Consider the following 1,383-nt stretch of genomic DNA (forward strand, 5'->3'; position numbering starts at 1 on the left):
CGAGGGGAAGGGTAGAAGCCGGGGGGAGGGGGGGGCAGGAGACTGCTCGAATTCCTTTGCCTGCAAAATTACAGTGCTGTGGTGGTGGTGAGGTTAAACGAGGAAACACATCAGAAAGTTTGCAGCTCGCTGCAGAGAGCCTGGGAGACAGAGTTTTTGCAGGGACGGCGGGTTCGTGGCTGCTGCCAGGTTTGCTCCCTTTCTTCTTGCTGCTGATCCCAGTTAAGAGGCAGGGGCTGCGACTTGGGGCAGTGAGGGCTTAGAAAGGGGATGTTGTGAGTTTCCCGACTCTTCTCTGAGTCACATCTGACGAACAGAACTCCAGCCGAACTTGTCATTGTATGAGCAGACCCGAGACTGCCTGCAGACACCTGCTGCCTGCAGCCCCTGCCCGGGCTCCGCGGGCACCCGCACCCCCAGCCCTGCGCCCCCCCATCCGCCTCCCGCCGCAGGTCCTCGGGAAATAGCCACTTTCCTCCTCTCTCTCTCCCTCTCCCCTTCCAAAACTCTGAGGTGCAAGAGCTCAGGACAAGGGCAGAATAATTCACCCATCAGCAGCCTTTGAGTTCGTAGCTACTAAAGAAAATTCACAGCTCTCTGAAGTGCTAACTTACAATCTCTGGTTTCCAGATTTTATTTCAGGCTACACTCCCCCTTCTCCCCCTCCTTAACCAGATGACCTTGCTTCAAAACATTTTATTTCCAGCTGAAGTGAAAAACGCTAACGTATTAGCTTCTGTAATTGCAGTTTGACAGCACTTGATCTCAATAATTATGCTGCAGCTAAACTATTATTAACGGTTTAAGCTAAAATAAACGGAAATCCCCCTTTGGAAGTGAACAGAAACAAACCATTTGAATTGTCCTGGGGGAAGATGGGGGTCTCTTACCTGCGTTGTAGGCTGCCAGATCTGCCCCGGGCCCTGGGCTCTTCCTTTTCCTGGGTCTCCCCTTCTGGACAGTTCCCACGCCGTTGTAATAAGGCAGTCCCAAAGTATTGGCAGAGCCCGCTCCCAATGCCGGGCCCTTCCCAGCGGCTACATCCGAGTGATTGAAATGCACCTGGTACTCCCCCTGGATGAGAGTCTCGAAATGGAGGCGGCAGTACACCAGATTGTCCTTCATGCCAAAGTGATCGCCGGTGGTCAGCATCTTGTTGCAAGTGGTGCAAGTGAAGCAATTTAAGTGATATACCAAATCCCTGGCCCTCATGACCATCTCGGAGGCAGAAATCCCCAGGTGACACCTCGCACATCTCTGCACTGAAAACCTCCTGCAAAACAGAACGGCCAGAGGAGACGGTGAGAGGCGCATCCCCCCCTCCCCCCCCTTTCGTCGGGTTCGCCCGGAGGGCGGCAGAGGGAGAGGGGCTGCGGGGCCCGA

General features: G+C 54.5%; 1 protein-coding gene across 2 annotated transcripts in view; it reads right to left on the bottom strand.

Moving 5' to 3' along the window:
- LHX2 (LIM homeobox 2) overlaps positions 1 to 1,383 on the bottom strand; it is a 20,974-nt gene that overhangs the window by 15,636 nt on the left and 3,955 nt on the right. For both annotated transcript variants that reach the window (XM_009331591.1, XM_009331592.1), the window contains exon 3: positions 891 to 1,273. In XM_009331591.1, coding sequence (XP_009329866.1) covers positions 891 to 1,273 — 383 coding nt within the window. The remainder of the gene's footprint in view (positions 1 to 890; positions 1,274 to 1,383) is intronic.

This window comes from Pygoscelis adeliae, unplaced genomic scaffold (assembly GCF_000699105.1).
Source record: "Pygoscelis adeliae isolate BGI_AS28 unplaced genomic scaffold, ASM69910v1 Scaffold619, whole genome shotgun sequence".
In the NCBI taxonomy this organism is placed as follows: domain Eukaryota; kingdom Metazoa; phylum Chordata; class Aves; order Sphenisciformes; family Spheniscidae; genus Pygoscelis; species Pygoscelis adeliae.